Here is a 23,574-nt window from a genome sequence, read left to right on the forward strand (position 1 = left end):
AAGGTTATTTATCCATACTGGAAAATAACTTGCCTCTTACAAATCAGTTACAAGAGTATGTAAGTAGGGTATAAAAACAATTTATAGTGGGATAGGCCTGTGTCTTTTAAGTATCATCTTAAAAGAAACATAAACCTATCCACAGAAAAACTCAAACCAGAATAGCCTGGTTAGAAGCAGGTATCAAACGCTACACAGAATATGGCGGCACCCTGTGATTCGTGCAGCTTGAGGGTTGCAGTACGGATCAGTGACCACACGGTGTCAGTATTACCACAGTTGTCTGTCACTGGGATGAGTGTTGTTTCAGACTGAGGTTTATGTAGTCGCCTGGTTCGAGACCGTTGAATCACCATATCTGTTTTTTTTTTTAGGGGTTTCAATATGCGTGGCAATTTAGTTTAAGGATCAGGTTAGTTGATGCGGTGGTTCCTAATTTAAATAAAACCAAGGTATCCATACACACGTTTAAACAAATAAACTCAACTTGTTTTATGTAGGCTACAGAAATTTTGATTCAGTTTGTGCATAAATAAACCATTGAGACATAAAAGTGAACATACATCGTTTTTAATATTTAATATCTGTATCCCCTATATGGAGATTTCACTTTTTTATATCATTGTTTACTTAAGTCATGTCTATGATTCAGATATATTTTTTAATGTATTTACTTGGACATCTACTTAAAGCAACAACAAATAATCATTCATTTACTGTATTGATGGCTGAATTCCATTAGCTTTAGGGCCATGGTATAGTGATCACAATCGAGGAATTACAGGCACTCTCAGCGATCTTTTCTTTATGACAGGGGAATCAGTGGATGGTTATTAATGTTTGGTGATCATCTGTCTGCTCTCACATGATGTGAACATGTTCCTTCTTGAATAACTTGATACATCGTGCTGTTCAGGCGGCTGCTAAGTGTGTGTGTGTGTATTTTAGATTTGATTAGTTCCTGGCACATATTAAAACTACAGATGTATTATTGCCAGAAGGTATCTATTGGATTAGATAGCGATCTGTAAAGTGAGTAATAAATTGTACTGCTCTTGAGATTTTCCAAGCTGATATTTAGATACATGTCACAATCTGTTGTAATAAAAAGGTAAAATCACACTGTTTTATGATGTCTGACAGCCAGACTGCGTGTCTCCTGCTGTACAACTCACCTGTTATTCTGATTCCTTGCTTTGATTAGAGATAAGACATGCATATACATAACAGAGTCTCAAAGGAGCTGGAGCAGTATGTGAGAACAAGCGCAGACCCAGTTGACTTGTTATATGCCAGTATTATTGAAAAGCACACAAGAAAAGCAGAGTAGTGTCTAGTTTTAAAGGAGCCCTATTGTTTGTGTTTTTCCTTTTCTGTATGTGTTGTATAGGTTTTTCTACATGTAAAGGCTAAAATCCAAAAGTTCCCTCCAGAGGGAGTCTCCCCCCTCTGCTAAAGGCATGAATTGTACTCCTTTGTTTACTTCCGTTACATATTGAAATCACTTCATAACACTTGTGCTTCTATTGGCTAGCTCTCCAACACATTGTACATGATACGCTCAGGGGCTGGACATCTCTAAGCAGTTGAGAAATCACATGGGTGCATCAGCCATCTTTTTTGGTGTGGTCTGCTGGGGCAGGAAGTGCCTGAACAGCCTGGTTAAGAAGGCCAGCTCTGTCCTGGGGAGTCCTCTGGACACTGTGGAGGTGGTGGGAGACAGGAGAATCAATCAATGTTTATTTATATAGCCCAATATCAAAATTTTTACATTTGTCTCAGTGGACTTCAGTTTGTACAGAATATCAGTATGACAATACGACACCCTCTGTCCTTAGACCCTCACATCGTACAAGGAAACATTATTTCCTTGTAATGGCAGCCAATGTGTCCCACCCCCTCCAGGACACCCCGTCTGCACTGTTCAGCTCCTTCAGTGACAGGCTGCAGCACCCCCGCTGTCTCACGGAGAGATCCTTCCCTCCTGCAGCAGTCAGACTTTACAACCAGCACGGCCCCTGGCAGACCCCCCCAACACTCAGACAACTAAAGACCACGACATCCCTGTTGTGTAATCACACCAACGTGGGCTCTGGTTTCAGACAGGATGAAAAGAGATGTTGCAGTATGAGAAAAATAAAAACCTTTTTGAACATTAAAGCATGAAAAGATGTCACAGTAGAGGCACAAAATACAAATATGAACTAGCAAAATAGAGCACCTTTAAGAAAACATTTGCTTTTCTTGCAATGTATAATAGTCATACTTATAGAACTGATGAATATAATAGATTAATTTTTTTAATAGCACTTTTACAGGTGCTCAAAGACACTTTACAGATATAGGGAAAATAAAGGAAAAACAAATAAATATATATAGTTAAAGTCAAATTAAAATCAAGAAATACAAAAACAATCACACATCAAAAGCCAGATTGAAGAGGTGAGTGCAATATGTCATATGATTTGCTTAATCTATTTTTATAATAAGATTTGGTGCCAGTTTATTGCTTGCAGACTTTTATGTCTACGGAAAAACTCCCCAATTAAACTCATTGCTATGTATCCAGTCATTTCTTTATTGTTTACCATCATTTAAATCATACCCATTTTGCTTTACTTTACTTGGCCTTGAAAGAATCAAAGGTGTCATATGATCTAAAAAGTTAATTTACATGATTCCCAGCCAACGTCCTCTAGCTAATCAGATAAAACTACAAACAAATATCCCAATAATAAATCTGAAAATGTAATCCCTAACTGTGGTACAGAGTCAGATATCAAAGACATTTAAAAGGCACCCCTGCCTTTCATCATTAAAACATAAACAACGTGTGTCATGGCGTCTTTGCGAAGCCCCCTTTGAGGGCATCCTTAAAATGTATTTTCTGGGAGGCTTGATTCATCAGGATTAGATGCAAGAGAAAATAAAGATTCAATTTGATACTGGTACACAAAGCCATGGCTGTGTTCCCTTCAGAGGGCATTGCTGGTGTTTTCACACAGACTGGGGGCCTGGCATGGGAACCTGCTGTTGTCTCATCTCTCCTGCAGTCACAAGACTTCCTGCTCATGTTCAGCTCGGGGCCAGTTAGTCGGAGATGTAGACGATAATGAATAAATTCAATTGCTGGTCTTTATCACTCTATTTGGACCAACACCGAAACATTCTGTTGGCGGGCATCGCCGTGTTAATGTGCCCCGAGGTCTGATGGTAGCTACTTACTGGTGCTTCATTCTCACGCTCCTAACCCCCCCACCACGCGACCACACGCAGGAACCCACAGAAAAACAAACAAGTGTGTGAGATAACTGTCAGTGGTTTATTTAAAAATAAAAAGATTAATCATAACAGCTGTTTTCACCCCCATACCATACAAAGGACCACCACACATCACATTCATTCTTTCTCAGCTCTAGCAATGATATAACAACGAGTATTGTTGGCTTGTAATACATGAAAAAAAAAAAATGCACCCAAGCCTCCAGACTATGGCTGCAGAAGCTTCTAGACGGCTGTGCCTCTCTCCAGGTTTTGTTTGATCTCCGCTGTGTATTTGCCGTAGAAGCGCTCCGCCTTCTTGTTGAACTTGGCGTTCCTCTCGTTGATGTAGTCAATGTCCGCGTCGTCGTTGTAGGCCCTGCGTCTGCTGTACTTGGCCCGCTTCTCGATCCTGACGTGGGCAAATAAAAGCAGCTTAGGCAGGGTTTCACAAACCAGTGTGGCCACTATCCATGGCATATCCAATAACAATAATTGGCTGCAGGCAATTATATTTTTTGGGGGGGGGGGGGGGGGGGTTGTGCGTTTGAATTTGGCATGGAGAGTGGCAATGGAAAACCAAACACGCATACTTGGAGGAAAATGCTGTCAATTTGTGAGCTCTTGGTTCTTCAAAGCATTGTTGTGCGTCATTCCCTGGCAACTGAACCCCTTGTCTAATGCCCCACAGTCACATCTCTACATGAGCCTGGGGCTGTCTTCAATACACAACAACTGAAGAGGACTGGGGCAACAACAAGGTGAAAAGGACTTGGTACAAAGACAAAAGTAACAGAACACTAAGGCAGACATTTCGTGTTGTACGCCCAATTGGTTAAATTGATCAGTGTTCTGACTTTGTAGCGAGTTCCATAAAGCTTACTCACAGTTACCAGAACACTCAATTCAGTGCATTTGGTTCTATCCTGAGTTATTCTGTTGAAGGTATTTCCACCCTCACATCAAACAGGCCCTTATTCACAAATTGACAGAGGTCACAAATTCATTCCTTCCACACATCATCTCTTATGACTGATCTTCTCATATTTCCAGACTCCACACCACGTTTGCGGTGTACCAGTGCCGGGAACAAGGCTCTGAATGTACCCACTGTCTATCAGAGGCTCGGAAATAATTAATTTGGTAGACTTGCTAAAGCCAATCATAATTATCAGGGTTTTTTGCCCTTGGTGCCGTATAATGTTCAGTTATTCAGTCCTCGCCATCAAGCTTTTTCAGAGCTTCTATTGGGATGTTGAGTAAATGAGTTTTAATGCATCCTGTTTGTATGTGAATGCATTTAATATCCTTTTAAATAGCAGATGTTTACATACACATCTGCACTTTTCTATCAATAACTGGACTATGTAGTCTTTTATATGCCATTTTCTTTTTAAGGGTTGAGCCTAAACATGTTTACATCAAGTCATGGAGGGGATTCTATGGAGCGATCGTTTACAAACTAAGAGTCAGGAGAGGATGATTTGAGTGTGACTTACTGTTTCTCAACATCATCCACCATGCGGTCAATGCCGTCCTTTGAGGGGACATGGGTGCCGTGGATCAGGCTGTTGGACGTGGGGTGGAAGTCCACACCGCTGTGGAGCAAACGGCAAAGGACTTAGTCAAGCATTAATCACAGATAATCGCATTTTGAACCTACTTAAAACTGACTTCTCTATTCCATCATTGTGATGGTCGTCATCTAACGAGGAAAGACGGATCATTTGCATCAGGGGGAAAACGTGTGTGTGTGTGGATCCTTCACGGTTCTGCATGAACGTCAGGGTTTCAGAGAAGCCTGCAGGCGCTGAACTCTTCTTGCATATTAGCATGCGTGCACTGCAATTTAATACCCCAAATTTACTTAGTGTGTTAATATTGCCCCGGGGCAAACGAGGGGGGACATAACCAACGTATAGAATATGTTTTGTGCACATGTGAAGTGGGAAGTCCACAGGAAGCAAAATTATACAATTCATTTGACTTGATGAGAAATGTCACAGCTACGGTCTCAATAGCAGAGAGGTCATCGTCTTTTTTTACGGCCGTCTTTGTTACCATGTTGAGCTTTTTAAAGAATGAAAACACAAATACAGAACTGTCACAGTAAGACAAGATGGTAAGGGGCTTCACTCACCATTCCTCCCTCTGCTTCTCGTAGCCTTCAAAGTCAGGTCGGATCTGCTTGGTGAGCCTCTGGTACTGTCGGAACTGGGCCTCGGCATAACCTGCAGTCCATTGTGTGAGAGATATGAAAACTGAGTTATAATTACCGGAACAAACGGCAAGCAGGATGGGCACAACCTGCAGCTTGTTAGGAGGAGATGAAGAGGCAACTCCTCCTCCTCCTCCTCTCTTGAAGGCCTTCTGGGGATCATTTTCTCCCCAGAGGTTTTAATTCAGAAGAGGTTTTGATGCAGCAGATGGCCGCCATATTCAGGAAACACAGCAAGTCTTTTTTTTTTATAAAGGAGATTAAATTGGGAGCAGTTTGAGATGATTAACATCCAAAGGGATTCTAACATGCAACCAGCACGGCTCGATACTGTCTGCTGTGTGGGATTCAGAAAGCCGTGTTCTCACTCTGTGGAAAAAACTTCTCGATCATATTGAAAAGAAAAGTAGAATCACAATTGTAATTTAATACAGAATTCTCAAGAGTAGACTATTAAATTACAATTTAATAATATGAGTAGACTGGTTTGGTAGCCTCATATCTACAAAAAAGTAGATTGATTACTTTATTACTTCCTGACGTGATTATAACAATTCCAAAGTCAATCAAATCAGTGAGTGACATCCACTCCAATGTTATAAATAATGGATGCTGACATTGATCGTGCTAGGTGTCAAAGCGACAGAAATGTTGTTTTCATTGATGACGAAATGTGTAACTGGTATAGTGCCCGTTAAAAACGGGGCCATTTTTTTTGCCATCACGTATTGCTGGATCCACATTGTATATGATATAACTTTATCACAGCAACTTTTTTTGTATCCATCACCACGACGATGGCCAGGCACACAGAAAAAGCTATGCTGCAATCTCTGAGGAATGAAGCCGGTCAACCTAAATCAGGATAATACGCCTGGGATTTTTATTTTTGGGAAATTAAAAAAGGTAAGTAAAAGAAACTGATTCTAATTGAAGTTTTTTGTTAGCAATGATTAATGAACACTTGATGACATGTCTCATACTCTATGTCTTGTATAAAACATGTAACTAAAGAGTACGCTGCAAAAAATCTATATCAGTCTCTACTGGAGACCCAGCCACCAACCTGCAAAGCCTTGGTCCGGGTTCTTCTTCTTCTTCTTCCTCTCAAAGCGCTCTGCATCATCAGCTGTGATTTCAAGCAGTTTCACTCTGTGATAGTCCTCTCCTTTGTCAGCACATTCCTGCAAGACAAATATTAAAACATGACTCTTTCATATGACATTTGATAAGTAAAGTTAAGTCTACGGCAATATTTAAGTTTTTTAATGCTACAACATAGCGTTTCGTGAGGCGGTTGTTGTTGTTGGGTGAAAAGCAAACTGTTTGCTGCAGAGCGAGCAGGCTCCCGTGAGCGGCTGGTAACAGGCCAAGCGCCGGGCTAAAAACAATCTTCAAATAAAAGAATGTCACCGGAAGAGTTAAAGGAGAGTGACAGGGAGTAGGAGAAGAAGAGGGAGAGGAAGTTTCAGCCACACCGGCTTGATCGATGGAGTTGGCTTCAATATGATGATATCAACAAGGTCTTTTGTCGGCTCTGTACATCAATGCCGACCTATGCTGACAAGTAAGTGAAGAGTAGACAATATAAAAAGGTATTGGCTATAGGGAAATGTCCCAGCAGTTTAGGATAAGGAAGGTTATAATCTATTACATAGCCATTACATGTCTAACTCCTAATGACAGGAAGGCAGAAAGCACATTATACAAATAATAATATACTCACAATAATGATAATAGCAGACATTTTTTAACAATGACCACAATATATAATTATTTTAATAAACCAAATATGAAGAATTGAGGAAAATGAGGAAGAACTGATGATTCAAATGTTGTAGTACAAGTAGTAATGTAGTTTGTGCATAAATTACTATTGCAACAAATGTGTTAATTTTCTTCATTATTAGTCGATTTCTTTGCACGAATGCTCTTGGGCCAGTGGTTACAATGGTGGGGCCAGTGATAATAAAATTCCAATGGCCCAATTTGACCCTTAATGTCTACCCCTGGCATGTAAACAGCCTAGCGGGCATCAGAGAGAAATGTATCAAATCAAACCAAAAGTGGTATTATGGTAGCACTCTTTCTTAGTCAGTGCAGCTTGACTAAAACATAATATGTTGCCCATAAAAGTACCCATCCTAATGAGTAGTAGCCCAGCATTCAGTTTTATGTAAAGTACTTTGGCTCCATTACATAAGTCAATGTATGGGGAGAGATGCCATTGGACACATACATGGTTCGAAGATCAAGTCTAAAAACGTATGTTTGTTAACACGGCAACTGTCTGATTCGTGATATCATATTGAATATGCACGGTAGTTCATGAATACTAGACTTAAATACCTTTTTCTTTGCGTCTTCAGCAACCTCCCACTCCAGTCTGGCTTTCTTAGCCTCCCAGTTGGCAGGGAGCTTCAGCCTCTTGTCTTCCTCCACAACCTCCTGGTGGTTGAGCTTACGGGCTTCATTCTGCAGTGGAAAACAACACGACATGTTGAACAAGTAGCTGTATGAAAGTGACATTTAACCAGAAATACACTGGCTGGGGTAGACCGTGTTGACAGATGTCTTTTCACCTGCGACAAAATAGTACGTAGTAGCTTAGAAGAGCCACGAAAATAAAATGTGTCTGGATAGCTTGAGTGTTATAACAAGGTTGGGTTAAGTTTAACACTCACCCGTTTCAAATGTAAGTCTCTGAATTTCAGTAGTCTCTCTTCTCTCTTCTGGGATGGTGTCTGTCCCTCTCCTAAGGCTGTGGCAGACGTCTGAAAAAAAGCCAGTTAACGTTACATTCATCTAAAGTCATTTAAAACGAGCCCAATGACACTGTAAATGAAGTGTAGTACATTACAGGAAAGTTAACCGAGAGTATCAGGCAGCGATAGCTTACGTAAACATGGACTCGCTAACATCGGTTAGCTTAGCAACAACAGGAGGTGGTAAACAACAAGTGTGGAGCAGGAACACAGTATCCACCGGCGAACTTAAACACCGCTTTCACAGAGAAATATACTCATATAATGTCATCGAACAAAATCAAATAAACTCGGTAGCTTGCCAATAATATTGGGGAAATACTCACCACACTACAGGACGCCATTGTTAGGCTTGTGCTACAAGGATGAAGACAGGAAGTATCAATCACATCCATACCGGATATGACGAAGATAAACGTTTTTTTTTCTTTTGCCAGACCAAATAAGGCCTATTTTTTTTACATTTACAACAATTTATACCAGACAAATAACAATTTCCAAAATGTCTCGATTTAAAAAACATTAATAATTTTTTTCAATGATTAACTAGTATATTTACCAGTATTAATTTACATTTTTAACTTGATGATTGATGATATAATGAATACAATTAATCTATTTTCAAATTTGAATAGATGAAATGCGTGTAAAGACATAAACAATTATATAATATATATATCATTATATAATGATATATATATATATATATCTCCTGAATTTTCTTTATCTTATTTGAATTAAACATTCCAGGTTTATTGCATATGATATGACAATAAACCTTTGAATTGAATATATGCACACACACACACATACACACACACACACACACACACACACACACACACACACACACACACACACACACACACACACACACACACACACACACACACACACACACACACACACACACACACACACACACACACACACACACACACACACACACATCTATGTGGGAAAGTGTAGAAGCAAACAGGTCTAATGGATCAAATAAAAGTAACACTACTTAAAAAGGGGCCTAACAACAAGAGGCCAACAGTGGTGTGTCTACCGGAGTCGATCATAACAAAATAATTTACTGGTATAATAAATTAGCTTGTGGCCTCCCAGAAAAAAGCGTGCATTGTTTTTTGTTGATTAGATGGTATTTTGTAATTTACCATATCTCCTAGATTCTCTGTATCTTATTTTAATTAGACATTCCAGAAGTGGACATGAATCTATTTCAAACCATTTACATCATCAGAACAAACTAACTTTAATTATATGCTGCAATCTAATGTACCTTTAAAAAAAATAAAGAATCATGACACCATGACAAAGCAATTTCCAAGCATCTTGTATTTTACAGAAATGTCTTTGTGTACTATTGAAAACTAGGCCAACATGCTTCCTTTGAAGTTTAAATTAATAGAAAAATACTGCTAGACTAATGGAAACTGGAACAACGCATACAGGCAGCAATTATGAATATGACTGGAGGTTATACAGTAAGAGGCGTGAAAGGTCAAGCATAAAGTCATCAGTGTGCCACACAGAGAGTCTCTTCAGACTCCCCTAAATTCAATTTTTTATGGTTGTTTTTGCTGCAGAGAAATGGAATTCAATGTATTAGAAAGGCATGTTATTATGACCCACAAAAATCACAAGTATCATTAGGGCTCTTGGACCTAGGACCTCTAAATATGATTCGATGATCAGATGAGAAGATGAAAGAAAACACTTTCAAAAGCCATTTGAGCATGTTTGACTTGCCAAATGGATGTGCTCCCTGTTTGATTGCAATATACTAATAGAGCTCTTTTGGAGGATGTAATTAAGTGGAGTTTATAGTCTCAGATTAAAGCATCCTCTAGATCAGAGGCACTGTTAATGGAGTGATGCATTTTCACTGGAAACCAGATGGGAGCACATCACAACAGAACGAAAAATCATTGGCTGCAGTAATGGGAAGGGCTCTTTAACCGCCATGAAAAAGAGAAAACATCTTCACAATAAATGGCTCTCAAACGAAGAGAGAGAAACAGCAAAGAGGATGAAGCTAATTACCATTTCCTATTGATTTAATTCAGATTGGGAAGTATGCAGAACAGTTGCATTGGAACAGGAGTAATGTCGCGTGTGAGACTTTGGAATGTCCAGACATCGATACAAAAAGAGCATGAGAGTTAGCATATGTATTATGGGTGTGTTTCTGTCTTGAATAGCTGTTGATCTCTTTGTTGATATAGGCCAGACTTCCTTTACAGTTCTCAAGTATTTTCTCATATGTTGACTAAACTCCCGTCAGGGTGCATTCACTGACTGGCCTTGAACACAGAACCGGTCAACGAGAACTCATGGATTAACAATTTAATGTTTAATAAAGTCAAGGGTCACTGTAGTAGCTTCCTTTTTTAGCAACAGTTACTGGGAATTTTAAAATGTTGGGGTAGTTTGTGGACCTGACACATGGAAGATACTGTATATTATAAAGATGAGAGAAAATGAAATATACGCAAAATAAAGGAACTTGGTTTTCGAGTTTGTCTGAGCATTACTGTAAGTTTAAGTACATTTTGTTACAACACTCTAGGTTTGATTAAGGCAAAGTAAATGAAGCCTTTCAGTTCCTTTCTGTGCCAGTGTTTGAAACAGGCAGTGTGAGGATCTAATAAGCTATGCTGTCGTAACCATTTAAGGGTTAGTGGAGTTGATCGCAGTACGACGTGCATCTCACACGTGTCGGGCCACCCAAAAATGCTGAACAGCCTCGCTTGGATATTAACTTTTCCAGTCAGGCAGATCTGGTCTGAAATAAAGTAACATTATATCTGCAAATAAATTACACTTTAGGGGCACATTTATTAATTCAAAGCAGACTTCATGGTTCTTCGTCAACATTAATCAAACTGGACATGATATTAGTTCACTTTGTACATGCTGTGAATGCGATACTTTGTTTCTTGTACACACAGACATAGATTTAACTGGCGCTGTTATCTTGCTCTTAATAAAGGTTCCTCTAGATAGCACGTGGGGGGGCAGGGCCTCTTGCTGTGCAGACAGCTGCTTCACATCTGGAACTTAATATAAACATCATGGCCAATAAAATCATTCCATTTCCTTAATTACTATTCCTGTCATTTCCGCACTAAATGAAAAGTTATTAATTCGGGGCCAACACAAACATGCTTCTCCAATCCGAGAAGCTGCTCCTGAAGCGTCGCCACCCTGACTACACGCCGCTGTCACTGAAACCACAAGCTCCCGCCCCGCACTGCCAGCGCCTGTTTGTGTGATCCTGAGTTTGCGTATGCATAGGAAACACAGGCCGAGGCGCCGCAGACATGAATGGAACACAAGATGGCGTCCTGTTTTCCATCTCATCCATTGGTGCCAGTATAATCATGACAGGCACAAGCCGTCCTGTTTCATCTCTCAGCTTCCTCTTCCACACTCCTGTTCTTCTGCTGCTTCTCTGTGTGTTCACCACATTCCCTGCCACCTTTTTCTCCGACCAATTTATTCTACTCATCCTCTAAATTCATTTTCTCCAGTTTTTTCCCTTTGACATGCCTTTCTATGCTATCTAGTCCATGTAAGATGCAGGCACATTGACGTAATTCACAGTATATAGTGTGATAACAAGAAATATAAAGAGAGCATCCCTCTGAGAAATATTTTGTGCGGCTATACATGACCTAAGTGAGAAATTGCAATCCCTCACAGGGTCATATGTCATCTAATTTTCAGTTGAAACATTCCTCACAGCCCATCATCTCTAACCGTCCCTTGTTGTCAAAGTGCTTGCCATTGATTTGCTGCTGCTGCTGTTAATCATATCCAAAGGGCATGTATGAATGAAGGGAACAGTGAGCCATTTGGACGGGAATCCTTGTGAAACGCCTGACGCCAAAAGCATCTTTGTCAACACAAATGCCAGTGTATGTGTGTCCTCATAGATGATGTTTCGCCACATTAAATCTTCCCCTGTAGGCAAAATAATGCTAATATCATGTCGATCTAAGTGTATACATTTGACACAGTAGCTTATTTGACTGCAACTGACGCCGTTCAGAGGCCAAGAGAGGAAGAGGATCTGGTGAGCGACACGTATACTTACACAAAAGACGCATGTATGCACTCAAATACCACCAGTTTTGTAGTCAATGCTTTTCCCTCCACCACACACAATTAAAGTCCCAATTAAAGGCCATTATGGGTTTTCCACTCGCAGCGACCGCAGGGAGAGCAGCTCCATGGCCCGTACATTGCGGGCACACAGATGTCTCCTGTGTTGTCATCCAAAGGAACTCAGACTCATCCACAAACTTTATGGTCATAATTACTGATCAAAATTAAAGTGCAACAACAATATAAACTACGCGATAAAAAAAAAAGTTTGAGCGATTCCGGTAAAATGGGCCAAGTGGGACTATCAGAGGGAAGTGTTTGTGATTGATTCATCCTGAATTATAAAGTATGCTAAAAAGATCATGATCAGTGAATGGAGCCATGTCCTTCTGAAGTCTATCAAACTCCTGTTTACCACCAGAGGGAGGCAGTTCCCTGATATTTCACATGAAATGACACCCACAGTCATATTGCTCTTTGTTATACTACTTTTATTATACTTTCAGTTAATTGACGAGCAGTATTTATCTTTTATTTTGGCTTTTTCTCAGCATAGTTATTATTGTCATAATAGTTCCAAGTGCCACTTGAGTGAGATGAGAGCTTAACAATAATGTATTTTAATTACATTTCATTATAAATAATGAGGTAACGGCATGCAACCCCAGATGTAACAATGTTAATTTCATTTTTATGTTGTGATCACTAATGTGTTGTTACCCATTGTGAATATTTACATATTTGAGAGAAACATTTGTTTTTATCAGATGAATTGAAATCTGAGTGAGAATATCAAATAAAAAAAGCCACATTTCCGTGATTATTCCTTCTTATGCACTTGTGCTTCCTATCTGACAGCCACAATCACCAATAGATGCGAGTTCTCACCGCAGACGAAAAGCACTGAGCTCCTTATCTGCTGTGATGCATCCCTTCACCACCGTACCCACACACAAGTTCAACTCGAGTGTCGCGCCTTGAGCGGGGCCCAAAAAGCGTCATGGGTTTCCGCTTCTGAGTTCCCATCCTTTCCGCCAGTGAGCCGAATGAAAGAGTAAAGTTCTCACTTGGCCAAACAATGCACTGTTGTCGGGGCCTGCGATAAGAGGTGGCCAATCAACAGCCTGTGGACATGCAGCTGTGTAGAAGAAGCGTCTCCCCAGTCTGACCCCGGCCTGACACGCAGAATCTGTTTCTAGATCAGATTGCCTCACACAGAAACACACGTGTCAAAATGCATGTGGTGGCACACACACACGCAAAAAGTGAATCCCATTCCCACCCAATTTGCTCTGAGAACTAACAATCTGTTTAGCCCAAAAAACTGCTGTGGCTCCTTTCATCTCGAGTTCAAGGCGATGGATCTAATTCCAAATCTGATGAGGAACAAACCAGTGCCAAATATCTAAAACAAGTGTCACAAACAACACCACTGTTTAACTGAGTGATAAATGAGCTCTTTCTTCATGGTCAGTACGGTTTATTCTATGAACTCTTAAGGGCCTTAAAGAGGGTTTATATTTTTGTATTGAACTTTCCTGTTAACAAACAAACCCTCAGATCAAAATGCTGGAGAGAATGTGGTGAGCAGAAGGCCAACCATACACATATATTTGGGCCTGTGTTGGGAGACTTCTGGGAAACAGTGTTAAGAGAAATGTCCAATATCTTTGGCATTTCCTCAACAAGAACCCATTATCCCTATTACTGGGTAAAAACAGAGGAAATAAAATAAAAAGAATCCTACCTATTTCTGGAAATTAGAATAGTGATCATCAAACAAATTACAAAGAATTGGCTAAAAGATAATAACTTAGTAACCTCACAATGGAATCTATGTCATGGAAAAAACAACTATGAGAATTAGAAACCAAATGCATATCTTCGAGGAAAGGTGGGAAAAATGGGTCAAGTATAGAACAATATAATGAATATAATTAATGTATACCTGAGTATTAATAATGTATCCATTCTTTTATTTGTATTATTATTAATATTGTTTTATTATTTCTTTTCAGATTTTTCATTTGTTATGTAGTTTATCTATGTACCTAGATGTGTTCATTTTGTTATGAATGCTTTGTGAATATTTTCTTAAAATCCAAATAAAAAATTGACAAAAATAGGGAGGCGTGTGGCGCAGTGGAATAGTGCGTTGGTGTTGTGATCAGGGGAGCACAGGTTCAAACCCCACTGCAGTCAGCATGTTATTGTGTCATTGTGTCCCTGGGACACTTCACCCCAAATTGCTCCTGTGGGGATTGCCCACAGTATTGAGAATGTAAGTCGCTTTGGATAAAAGCGTCTAACAAGTGACATGTAATTTAATGCAAAAATAATAATAATAAAAAAAGGAAGGTGAGGATTGGCAGGTGTGAGACAACGGTACAGGTCAGTGTGTACCTTTATACTGTATTTACAGTGAATGGTGTGCACACAGAAGCCATTAATCACACCAAGTAGCAGAGAGAAGAGAGAGGAGGAAGGAGCCATGGCACGCAACCAAGCCCTGACAACCAAATAGAATTAATGACAAAAGCAATTGCTGGTGTTAGGCGGAAAAAAGCTTCCTTTTTTTCAAAGTGTAACAATTTCCAGTGTGGTATTGGCACTATTTGGTCCATCAAGTTAAAACGGGTCTGTGGGTGACTCTCAGTCATTGAAACCAGACGCACACGTGGGAGCGCTGAACAGGACAGGAGAACAGTGACGGATATTCCAGAGTCAATGAACTGTCTCAGCCAGACAATCTGCAGTGATGTAGGGCTATGTGTGTGAATGAATGAGTTGTTTTCCCTAATGAGGGCTATAATCTGACCCTCTTGGGAGGGAGCATCAGGCGGAGGCAGTGCTGTGGAAAATGTCCAGCGTAAATTCAGAATGGAGGTCCATTTTTAAAACGAGTACAATAACATCCAGGGGAAAGGACATTTAAAGTCCACAAAAAAGAAACAAGAATCAGCAATGTAGAGAAAGAGGAATATTTGCAGAGATGGAGGGCTGAAATGAGAAGTGAAAGCGAGCATTAGGCAGAACAAGCTCGAGCCATGTGTAAACAGAGTGTATAGAAACCAGATATGGCCAATCCTAAAGGTAATATACAGAGAGAATGCGTTTAGCAGAGTCCATTAAAGCCAAAAGCCTCTGAGGGAACGTTTCGAACCAGACACGGGACCCTGATGGAGGTAGCCAAGACACTCTAACTCCAGGTTAGCCTCTCACTCTGAGTAATGGACCAGGGTGTTTTCAGACTCCCATGGCCCCTCGGAGCCCCGCCGAGCCCCTCTGATGAAGTTAGCGAGGCAGCAGGCAGCGATGAAGCAGAGAGAGAACGAGCAGTGCCCGTCTCCTGTTGCTGTTGAATGTAATTTCGGATCGTATTGCAGCGGAAGCACAACTGACAGAGGAGGAATCTATCGAATTCAGCTCAGACATCACAATAATATTGAGTCTTGTTTATAAACACACATTCAGGATGCTTCGGGAGTATCATTCGTTTGAAAGACCCGACTGAGTGTGGAGTGTCAGTGTCTGGAGCGGAAACCTTAAAGGAGGTGTTTGAATGGATATGGCTGCTTACAATTGCTTTGGTTTAAAAAGACTAGAAGTTAAGTATTTGAATAGACATTTCTTTTGTATTATCTCATTGAGAATTTGAATAGTTTCATAGTCAATTCACTGGTTTCTTTGAATCATCGCCTGTTGTATGCCTCCATCAACTGGTCATGTTTTAGCTACCAATCTGTCATGTCTTTTTATTCTATCCTATTTAACATGTGTGTGAAATAGTCATAATGAGCTTTTAATTCTTGAGGTATGGCCCAGAAATTAGCGTTTTGCGAGGTCACAGTGACCTTTAACGGCCACATTTTAATCAGGTCCTCTGTTTAGGGCGCTGGGAACATATAGAGTAGGGTGTGTCATAAGAAAGCTGTAATTTCACCACCAAGTGAGCATTGGTCTCATAAATCATAACTCACAATCAAAAAAACATTTCTCCCCTGATCTTTTTTTGGCTGCTGTGTGTCACTGTGCCACACATTGAATATCAGATTGTTTGAAGGTTTCTGTGTGTGTCAGCGGGATCTCCCCTAAACAGAGATTGTTCACAAACCCTCCAGCATTGTAATCCACGTTTACCTCATCCAATCATATGCTTGCTACTTCCTAAACACAAGCATACTACTTATAATACTAAATAATAAAGTTATTTTAACCGTTGTTCACAGTTGAGGCATGCGAGGAACACAGAATTCTCTTGAAGAATTCAAGGTAACACAGGGTGAGTAAATTGATATACAAATTGTTCTTGTAAGGTTTTTCTTCAAGGGGTTACCAAAGGCAAAATAATTCATTCGGAGGAGAGCATGACATGTGTGCACTGGATTTCAAGTCAATCCATTACCAAAGTCACTGGAATACATCCGAATGAATGTCTGCACAGAATTTCATAGCAATCCATTTAGTTGTAAAGCTATTTCAGTCCGGACCGAAGAGGCGGTACAATCGACTCCCAATGCAAACCCTTGACCTATTCTGCTTGTGTGGCTAAAAACAAGATCAATTAACCTCCACCTGACAAACAAGACAAATCCTCCCTTTCCTTTCTTGTCATTCATTGCGTCTCCATGTCTTTTCCTCTGTGGTTAACCGACTCTTGGCTCGTGCCTCGGTGCGACGCCATCTCTATTATAATGCCATCATCCCTGCCTGCCAAGCCATAGAGAGTGATGTCACTTCCACCCTTGGTCATGGTGGTTTGGGTTTGGCCACTGGTGCATTTGACAATTTGTGCCCTACTAGGAAGCCCTGAAGCTTCCAAGTTGGCAACCGGCCATGACATCCACACCCTCACCCAGTTTCACAACAAGACACGTTTTAATTCTCTAGAGAGCTTTTGACTATGCCCTTACTTCTTCTTGTGCTCACTTGAATCCATCCCCCTCTCTTCTTTTCCTGTCACGCTGTACAGGGTCTCCACTCCAGTCCTTTACGCCGTGGCTTTGTAGTCGTGTTGCGAGGCGGAAAGGATCTGGGCAGGGCCAGGCGCAGGCCCAGCGGTGGCTGATGTATGGCTTCTGGAGAGGAAACACAAAGCAGGCGATGAGAGAATGTGGAAACGTACGTATGGCATGATGCCCGCCGGGCCCGACCCACTCTGCACTGTGTTTAGAGGCAGCTCTTTCTTCTGGTGCCAGGGGGGTGGGGGATGAAAGAGGGCACTGGGAGGCTGGTGGGTGGACACAGGCCTGGGATCAAACAGCAGAGATGCAGTGGAGGGTGGTGGTGCTGGTGGGGGGTGGTAATTGTGGGATGAGTGGTCAATTTACTGGACAGTCTTAATTCATATGTGATTAATTACTGCACAAATCGTCCATGGCTTTTCTGCAGCTATTTCCATCTCTTCACGTTAGTGCTTATGAGGCTCTCGTCTCATGTCTTATGAGGCCATTAATGACCCATTTTAGAAAATGTTAGATGCTGTGTTTCATTGCCTTTTCTGATACCATGCAAAATGACACACGACATTCAACTTAAAATAACACTAACTAATGTGAGGTATGTATAGTTTCATTCGTGATTGAAATTGCTACCCCATGTGTAATAACAAAGCACATTCTATGAGATATACCACCACGACCAAACGTTTGTAATTTGCCAGTCAACAGCGTCACTGTCCAAACTGTGATCCTGCAAACTGTATTTTAGACTTTCACATTTATACTTGTGATGAAGAGCGGGGGCAGATGCATTTGTTGTCCCCGTACTGTCTGGCGTGTGGGTTCTTGGCGGGGAACCCCAGCCCAGAAGTGGCGACGAGGATGGGATAAACCAACCACCACTCACAGGCTCCGGCCGGATTGGGGAAGGAAGAAGATGACACTCGTCATTTGGAGGTTTTGGTCTGATTGCTTCCACTCATGGGGGACTTAACTGCCCCCACAGGGAATGCGGTCCCATTTAAACCCACGCCTAAGGACAGAGAGAGGGAGAATGAGTAAATACAAAAATAAGTAAGAAATACAGCCGTGCTGAGTGAGCTGACAAATGCAAAACAAGTCAAGCATGAAGAAAATATGTATGTATTCAGACTATTAAATTAGTCTAAACTATCTATTACTTTGGATCAAAGTGTGAGCTAAATGAAATGTATCATCGTAAACAAAGTGATAATATTACATTGTTGTGTTCACGGAGTGTTTAAGTTGTCCCCCAAAAGTTAGTTACTGCAGGTTTCAAAAGTATTCCAAAAACACTGGATGTGAAAGTGGTGTTCTGGTGGGAATATCATGCACGACAGAAATGTCAGTGTCTGTCCATGATGGAAACCAGACATTGTTTTGGGGATTTTCTGACTATACCTCTGAAATTCAATCATGTTTGAAAGCTGATCATATTTCACAGAGAAATCCTGGGTTTGGAATACATAATCAATGTCATTTTTGTCTTACTCTGCTATGTGCTCCTTTACCCTCCTCGCCTGCTTTCTCTCCCCCTCGTTTACAGTTGAATGCAAACGCTTTATTGGCTCAGTCGTTCCTGTTCAGAAGGGCCTTGCCAGTCGTCGTGGTTACTGTAAAAACTAATCATTTCAATTTCCTTGTATCTTATTTCATTCATTTACTTTAATCACAGTCAATGGGAGGCGCCAATGTTTCCCCATGAGTGGCGTCTGTTAAAGAGAGTAGAAACTCAGAGCGGGCCGTTTTCAGCTGGCATGGGGCAGACATCCATACTACTGTATTTAATGACTGCGCTGGAGTTCAAGCGATTAGAGCTCATCTTGGAAGAGCTGCATGCCCTTTTGATCTTTGAATCCTGCAAATGAAGTCAAGGGGAGAGACAGAGACGAATCACCTGCGGTTTTTGGAAATCATTTAGAACCGACTGGCTTTCCAAACTGATAGGGGGTGAAAAAGGTTTGATCTTTGCTGGATCGACTGCTTCAGATTCACTATCTGTCTTTCTCTCCGTGAGTGTGTGGTTGGTAAAAAAGTAGAGTGGCTTGGGTTTCCCAAAAGACTAAAAAGACATGAATGCTTTCAACCTGAAAAGAAATGCAACACTAAAACACTGTAAGCATGAGGCCAGCAGCATGGGGATGACTGTGATGGCTGAACTGCCAGGCTGTGGCAGTCTTGGGCCAGTGAAGAATTATGGCCTTCGTCTGCTCCATTAATTAACAGCCATTGAGACAGGAAACCAAAGCCAGCACTCCAGTCTGCTTTCATGTCTCATCCCATTTCCCTGCAGAAACCTCATTTTTCATTATTTACTGTATCACTTCCAGACTGATGATCATCAATATTGTGCAAATGAAGGAAGGGGTGAAATCTTTTTGGGAAAGGTTTGAAGTGCATTTTGCTGTTGAAATATTGCCCTGTGGTAAACGTGTTGTTACTGAAACCCTCAATGGGCTGTCACAGTGTGACATTAAAAAGGCGGCCTTGTACAGCCACACGTCCAGGCGTAACAATAATGAACCTCTGGGACTTTGAGAGCGGGAGGAAAGTGGACGCAAGTGTTTTATGATCTGGCAGCACCGCGGACAAAGCAAATAATCTCCAGACACAGAGGAGCAGGTAGTTTCACTTAACCTCTGCTCAGGGCTGAGAGCCAGCTTAACTGGAAGCACATGGCTGCACAGCACTTAGATAGAGGCAGAGAGGCTGATTATTCCCATTCACTGACCCACCAATTAAAGATCCTTCACAGTGCCGAGGTGTAACACAGCATCCAGCCTAATGACACTGTTATCTCACAGTAGCTGGACTTTCGCTGTACATACACGCGTACTGCACACAGTTTCTCAAGTTACCCAGGCCACACAGCAAGTGTAACACACGGAAGACTTGAGGAAGTCACAACGCTGGTCGGTCCCTCGGTGTACCTGCGCGGTCAAATGGAGGAGAGAGTATACATCTGGTGGACTGTGGTCTGCTGTTTACTGGATGTCTGTGGCCTGTGGCTTTGTCTCCTTCCCATTAGTGTGTTTGGTGTTGTTCGCATAAAGACTGGCCATACGGTAAATGCTCCTTATCAGCGGGCCACTCCTGAGGGTACTGCAGCCGCAGAAACTCCTGAGAGGGTGTAAGATGGAGGAAGTGTATGCATCAGGGCAAGTGAGAGAAAGTGTCTGTGCGGAGATTCATGAGCCGATATACATACGTTTGCATGTTTGATGACATTAAGTGATGATGTTGTTTATGAATGGGTCAGGCCCGGCAGCAGTGAGCATCCATCTCACAGGCCGCACTGCCCAGGTTACCTTCTCCTCTGGCCAAGCGCCACTATCAGGTTCCCGCATGTGGTTCCACTTAGACCGCCAGGGGCTCCAGCTACAGTCTGCAGACAGCCTCTTAGGCCACAGGGCGGGGGGGTGAGGGGAAGCCCCCACTGACTGTATGCAGCAGGCTCAATAGGCCACATCATGGCACACACCTCATCGCTAGCAACGGGTTCCTCACGGCCCCTTGACTAACCATAACCCTGGAGAATGTTTCCCTGCCTGCTGATCATTATTTCTTAGCTTACTTGGGATGATAAGATAGGTTAAAGAAATACAACCTTTGTGCTGTGATCTATTTTAAAAGTAAAGTATTAATTAGATGCCTAAGCCAAAGCCGAAAATAATGCGTGTCTGCATCCTTTGATTCAGATCCGCTTGATCATTTCATTGCTTATTCCTGGGATAAGGCTGAAACCTTCCACCAGATTTCATGTGCCTCAGGTTTCTAGTTTTTCCGGGATCCCGCTGACACACACAGAAACCTTCAAACAATCTGATATTGAATTTGTGGCACAGTGACACACAGCAGCCAAAAAAAGGTCAGGGGAGACATTTTGTTTTGATTGTGAGTTATGATTTATGAGACCAATGCTCACTTGGTGGTGAAATTACAGCTTTCTTATGACACACCCTACTCTATATGTTCCCAGCGCCTTCTGCCTCAGCTCAGAGTAAACGCCTGTCCTTCTGCCTCAGCGTCCCTCCAACCCTCATTGTCCCCCCTCCACCACTTACAGCCTATCACTGTATATTTTTATTGATGAAGGCTGACAGCGCCCCCGATTCCAATATAGCTTGGGACATTTGATACATGCACCCCTCCCTTAAAAACGAAAAAAGAAAAGAAAAATGTGCCTCAGTCTCCCTCTCTCAGTGCTGAGACTCCACTCTATAACAGCAGGCCCTAATTTCTCTTTCCAGTCATGGAATATGATAATTTTCTTATTTGCAAGAAATATCAATTGCTCAAGGCGGACACATAATCATTGGGGAGGAAAGGAGAAGCTACCTGTCTAATGTGCTTAACAGGCTAACCCATTTAGCCGCAGGCGCTGTTTGAAAATGAGAAAGTGCTGATGGTCAAAATCAATTTTCCCTGTGTCCAAATTACTCCCTGCCCGGCTTAGAATTTCACCTAAATGGCCAAACCTTAAAACACTGATACTAATTCTATCATATTAGAGCCTGGTCATATAGTTGAAATTATTGCTAATGCTATTTTGCTGTATTTATTGATGTAGTGAGATGACTCGAAGGCCAGGGAGCAGAGAGTTCTATTACTGCCCTTGTGTGTGTGTGTGTGTGTGTGTGTGTGTGTGTATGTGTATGTGTGTGTGTGTGTGTGTGTGTGTGTGTGTGTGTGTGTGTGTGTGTGTGTGTGTGTGTGTGTGTGTGTGTGTGCGTGTGCGTGTGTGTGTGTTTGTGTGTGTGTGTGTGTGTGTGTGTGTGTGTGTGTGTGTGTGTGTGTGTGTGTGTGTGTGTGTGTGTGTGTGTGTGTGTGTGTGTGTGTGTGTGTGAGATGCATATCAGTACAACTCAATACGTTCATTGTACATGCAGCCGTTAGGCTTTAACAATGTTTTAAGGATGTTTGCTGCTTATGGGTTCTCAAATCTAATATATCATGTGAGAAATATTATATAAAAGCTTGTATTTTCCTCATCATATAATGTCAAAAGCTTATATTACTGTCCCTAAAAACACATCATTAATGGTACTTGTCTTAGTTACTGCTTAGAAATACGTTTGTTTGAAAATGTGTAATGTCTTAAGAGATGTCTTGGCATTATATGCTAATAACAGTGAAAATGAACAAGAACAGCAGGCACATTTGGTTGATGAGGTTACAGCTAGCGGTTAGCCGTTTAAAAACTGGAAACAGGGAAACAGCCTGGCTCTGTTTAAGGTAGCTAAATCCAGCTACCACCAACTCTAAAGCTTGTCATTTACATGTTAAATCTAATTTGTTTAATATATTAAAAATGTATATTGGAAGAGCTCAAATTTCTTTATGCTAACTTTCACTGATAGGCCTTTCTCAAAGCAGCCATGTTGACATGTCATGCCAGATTAAACACAGGTGTAATAGAGTGCCACAGTGACGCGTCCTAAAACCCGGAAGTAAGTTAGCATTTTACCACTTCCGGTTTCTTCGACAAAAAAATATTTACCCTACTTTCATAATTTTCTAATCATAAATCTAATCGATAGATTTATGATCGATAGATTTATGATTCGAAAATTATAAAAGTAGGGTAGACATAGCTGAACAAAACTTGATCTGTCTCTTAAATGTGTGTCAACCACAGACCTTATTTTCCAAAATCCTAAGGAGAAATTGCATTGTTTTTTGTCGAAGGAACCGGAAGGAGTTTACTTCCGGGCTTTAGGACGCGTCACTGTGGCACTCTATTGATGCTAAATAAGGTCCGCCATAAAGGACCTGGCTCACATTAAAAAACAATAGTGTTATTAATTACACATGTGTTTGCCCTGCAAGGACATGTCCAAATGGCTGCTTTGAAAGGGGCCTATTGTATCCTTGTTCAAGCTTCATATTTAAAGTAAGAATATCAGATTATTTTTGTTCTTCTCATGTAACTCTTGCCAAGTTAGTACATAAGCATATTAGCCAAAACTCATCATGGAGGGTTGACATTCCTTTTTTCCATTGGCTGTGATACTCTGGCAGAGAACAGCAGTCAGCTCTAGGCTATTCCAAAGAGCTTCTGAAGAACCGCTTTGACAGACTAACCAAGATTTTTATATCTGTAAACTATAGTTTGCTTTGTTTTTATTAATAACTTGTGACGCTTGCTCTTGAAAGTTGATACATCAAATAAATACACTTCACTCACTGAATTTTTTTTCAGTTCCAGCATGATGACCACTTTTTTCTTTTCCACCAAGAAAAAATATAT

General features: G+C 41.2%; 1 protein-coding gene and 1 long non-coding RNA gene across 2 annotated transcripts in view; both read right to left on the bottom strand.

Moving 5' to 3' along the window:
* Positions 1 to 3,303: 3,303 nt before the first annotated feature.
* Positions 3,304 to 8,650, bottom strand: syf2 (SYF2 pre-mRNA-splicing factor). Its single transcript, XM_079691946.1, has 7 exons — positions 8,571 to 8,650; positions 8,164 to 8,253; positions 7,829 to 7,954; positions 6,546 to 6,663; positions 5,402 to 5,492; positions 4,761 to 4,859; positions 3,304 to 3,673 (listed from the first exon to the last, which is right to left on the bottom strand). The coding sequence occupies exons 1-7, from the start codon at positions 8,637 to 8,639 to the stop codon at positions 3,508 to 3,510; spliced, it is 759 nt and encodes a 252-aa protein (XP_079548072.1). The 5' UTR covers positions 8,640 to 8,650; the 3' UTR covers positions 3,304 to 3,507.
* Positions 8,651 to 17,288: 8,638 nt separating this feature from the next.
* Positions 17,289 to 23,574, bottom strand: part of LOC307045989 — a 133,052-nt gene continuing 126,766 nt past the window's right edge. Inside the window, exon 3 of the long non-coding RNA XR_013810042.1 lies at positions 17,289 to 17,441. This is a non-coding gene — a long non-coding RNA (uncharacterized lncRNA). The remainder of the gene's footprint in view (positions 17,442 to 23,574) is intronic.

Source organism: Notothenia rossii (assembly GCF_949606895.1).
Source record: "Notothenia rossii genome assembly, chromosome: 7".
Lineage (NCBI taxonomy): Eukaryota > Metazoa > Chordata > Actinopteri > Perciformes > Nototheniidae > Notothenia > Notothenia rossii.